Consider the following 3,030-nt stretch of genomic DNA (forward strand, 5'->3'; position numbering starts at 1 on the left):
AGACACTGCAGCCACCGCCATGACCAGCAGCATGTGAAGATGCCGGTAAGCCACCAGCCACGTGGCAAGGTATAGATTTATGGAAATGGATTAATTTAAGCTATAAGAACAGTTAGCAAGAAGCCTGCCACGGCCATACAGTTTGTAAGCAATATAAGTCTCTGTGTTTACTTGGTTGGGTCTGAGCGGCTGTGGGACTGGCGGGTGACAAAGATTTGTCCTGACTGTGGGCAAAGCAGGAAAACTCAAGCTACAAATGGTGCCCAACGTGTTGGCAAGAGTTTTTACCTAAAACCTGAGAAAAGATTCTAAAACGGAACTAAAAACAGCTTCCTAATTGTCTCTCTCAAATGAGTGGCAGCCTGCCGGTGTGAGCTACTGGCGGGTTCCTAGCGTGTGAGCTCGGTCTGCAGTATGGTGGGAATGAGGCCTCTGCAAGTGGCACATTAAGCTGCATGGTGGATTTAGCCTTTGCTAGTACAAAAAAAGAGGTTTCTGGGCTACACGCTGCTTGGATAAAAGCATAGACCCACGATGGCTCCCAGAGCTGGCGGAAAACGTACCACTGCCATGTTGGGAAGCTGAAGTGGGCGGAGCCAGAAGCCACAGCGCCATTTCAGGCTTAGAAGGCTGCAGTTTAAAGCAATAGGCTCAAGGTAATATAAAACATAAGCCACATAAAGATGGCTACCACACAGAGAATCTGGATTATGTTCTCTTTGATATTCGTAACTGAAGAGAAACATTTGATTGCAAAAGCTGTTGAGTTATGCCAAAAGGTGTGTTTTAAAGTTACCTTAACTTCAAAATTTGGATGTAAGGATATGTTGCTTTGGAAAGGAGGCTCTGCTTTTGTTTCCACAGAAAACCAGAGGCTATGGATTTGTTCCAGATTAAGATACATCAGGTTTGACCAGCCAAGACCACCTGAAAGGTCTCCGATGACACCATGGCCCAGATGATCCAACATCCAGAATTGTTTCAAGGCAACTGGCTCAGACGATATGGTCTCACGGACTACTCCGTGATCCTAAAATTTTCTTTGTGTCCCCATAAGATACAGCGCCCCCCTCCAGCAGGAAGTAGTAAGAGAAGCTACGCCCAAATTCCCAAATATACCAAGCTGACTTTGGAGATGTGTAAAAGTTAAAACCTTCCTTTAAAAAAAAAAAAAAGAGGCCTGCGCAGAACGGTCACGTGCCGGCTGGCCGGGAAAATGGCGGCTTCGGGAGAGAGCGGGGCTTCGGGCGGCGGAGGCAGCACAGAGGAGGCATTTATGACCTTCTACAGTGAGGTGAAACAAATAGAGAAGAGAGATTCTGTTCTAACATCCAAAAATCAGATTGAAAGATTGACTCGTCCTGGTTCCTCTTACTTTAATCTGAATCCATTTGAGGTTCTTCAGATAGATCCTGAAGTGACAGATGAAGAAATAAAAAAGAGGTTTCGGCAGTTGTCTATATTGGTGCATCCTGACAAGAACCAAGATGACGCTGACCGAGCACAGAAGGCTTTTGAAGCTGTGGACAAAGCTTACAAGTTGCTACTGGATCAGGAACAAAAGAAGAGGGCCCTGGATGTAATTCAGGCAGGAAAAGAATACGTGGAACACACTGTTAAAGAGCGAAAGAAACAGCTAAAGAAGGAAGGAAAGCCTACAAATGTAGAGGAGGATGATCCGGAACTGTTCAAACAGGCAGTCTACAAACAGACCATGAAACTGTTTGCTGAGCTGGAAATTAAAAGGAAAGAGAGAGAAGCCAAAGAAATGCATGAAAGGAAACGACAAAGAGAAGAGGAGATTGAAGCGCAGGAAAAAGCCAAGCGAGAAAGGGAGTGGCAGAAAAACTTCGAGGAAAGCCGGGATGGCCGAGTGGACAGTTGGCGAAATTTCCAGGCAAACACAAAGGGGAAGAAGGAGAAAAAGAACCGCACCTTCCTTCGGCCGCCAAAAGTAAAGATGGAGCAGCGAGAGTGACCAGCAGGGCCACAGCCACAGCTGCCCTGGCTGCTCCTTCTGCTTCAAGGACTCATTCTTTCTCCACTTCCACCCCAACATAGAGTAGTGTTGGCTTTTTAGTCTATTTTGTTTTCAATACGATTTAATATCAATCAAAGTAATTTGTACATTGAGAGGAGGGGCTTGATCTAACCTTCCCCGCCCTCACTCACGGAACCACCGGGATCGGAAGGGGCCGCTGACTGCCGCCTGCTCTTCCTACAGCCTGTAACTTAATGTTTTGTATTTCACTGAATTGTGGTGGCTCAAGGTCATGTATAGTTGGTGGACATCCTCCAATTTAACGTCTTGCTTACAGTGCTATTTCTGTGACTCCAGACCAGCCTGGGCCACCACGGGAAGCCCCTTTATTGTTTCTAGGTGTGCCATCCTTGATGCCTAGATCCAGTAGAGGCCTGTGGACTCACAGGGCAGTCACCCTCGTGCCCTGTGGTGGTTGACTGACTAATCACTCAGAGTGGAATGAGGCTCCCAGCCACTTGGACCTGCTCACTTTCCAAAGAATTTCCATCTTCCAGCCAGCCCTACTGTGTCCTCGCTTGTCTGCATTCATTAGTGCTGATATTCTTTTACGTATAATAAATTTTTATACCAAAAAAAAAAAAAAAAAAAAAAGAAAGGGGAAGTGCTGTGGGACGGTCTGTATGTCAAATTGCTCTGATTGGTCAATAAATAAAACACTGATTGGCCAGTGGCCAGGCAGGAAGTAGGTGGGACAAGGAGAAAGGAGAATTCTGGGAAGCAGAAGGCTGAGGCAGAGAGACACTGCAGCCACCGCCATGACCAGCAGCATGTGAAGATGCCGGTAAGCCACCAGCCACGTGGCAAGGTATAGATTTATGGAAATGGATTAATTTAAGCTATAAGAACAGTTAGCAAGAAGCCTGCCACGGCCATACAGTTTGTATGCAATATAAGTCTCTGTGTTTACTTGGTTGGGTCTGAGCGGCTGTGGGACTGGCGGGTGACAAAGATTTGTCCTGACTGTGGGCAAAGCAGGAAAACTCTAG

The 3,030-nt window shown here is 46.5% G+C and overlaps 1 protein-coding gene and 1 long non-coding RNA gene across 2 annotated transcripts in view; both read left to right on the top strand.

The window, feature by feature from the left end:
* The window catches only part of LOC143274390 (uncharacterized), a 34,558-nt gene that overhangs the window by 19,323 nt on the left and 12,205 nt on the right, over window positions 1-3,030 (top strand). The gene's annotated exons all lie outside the window — the stretch shown is intronic.
* Window positions 1,189-2,639, top strand: LOC102920757 (dnaJ homolog subfamily C member 8). The gene has a single exon (XM_042282184.2). It carries the CDS (start codon window positions 1,217-1,219, stop codon window positions 1,976-1,978), a length of 762 nt encoding a protein of 253 aa, XP_042138118.2. The 5' UTR covers window positions 1,189-1,216; the 3' UTR covers window positions 1,979-2,639.

Source organism: Peromyscus maniculatus, chromosome 7 (assembly GCF_049852395.1).
Source record: "Peromyscus maniculatus bairdii isolate BWxNUB_F1_BW_parent chromosome 7, HU_Pman_BW_mat_3.1, whole genome shotgun sequence".
NCBI lineage: Eukaryota > Metazoa > Chordata > Mammalia > Rodentia > Cricetidae > Peromyscus > Peromyscus maniculatus.

What these genes read in the sequence shown, in the direction of transcription:
- LOC102920757 (XM_042282184.2), top strand. Translation starts at nt 1,217, where the DNA reads ATGGCGGCTTCGGGAGAGAGCGGGGCTTCGGGCGGCGGAGGCAGCACA.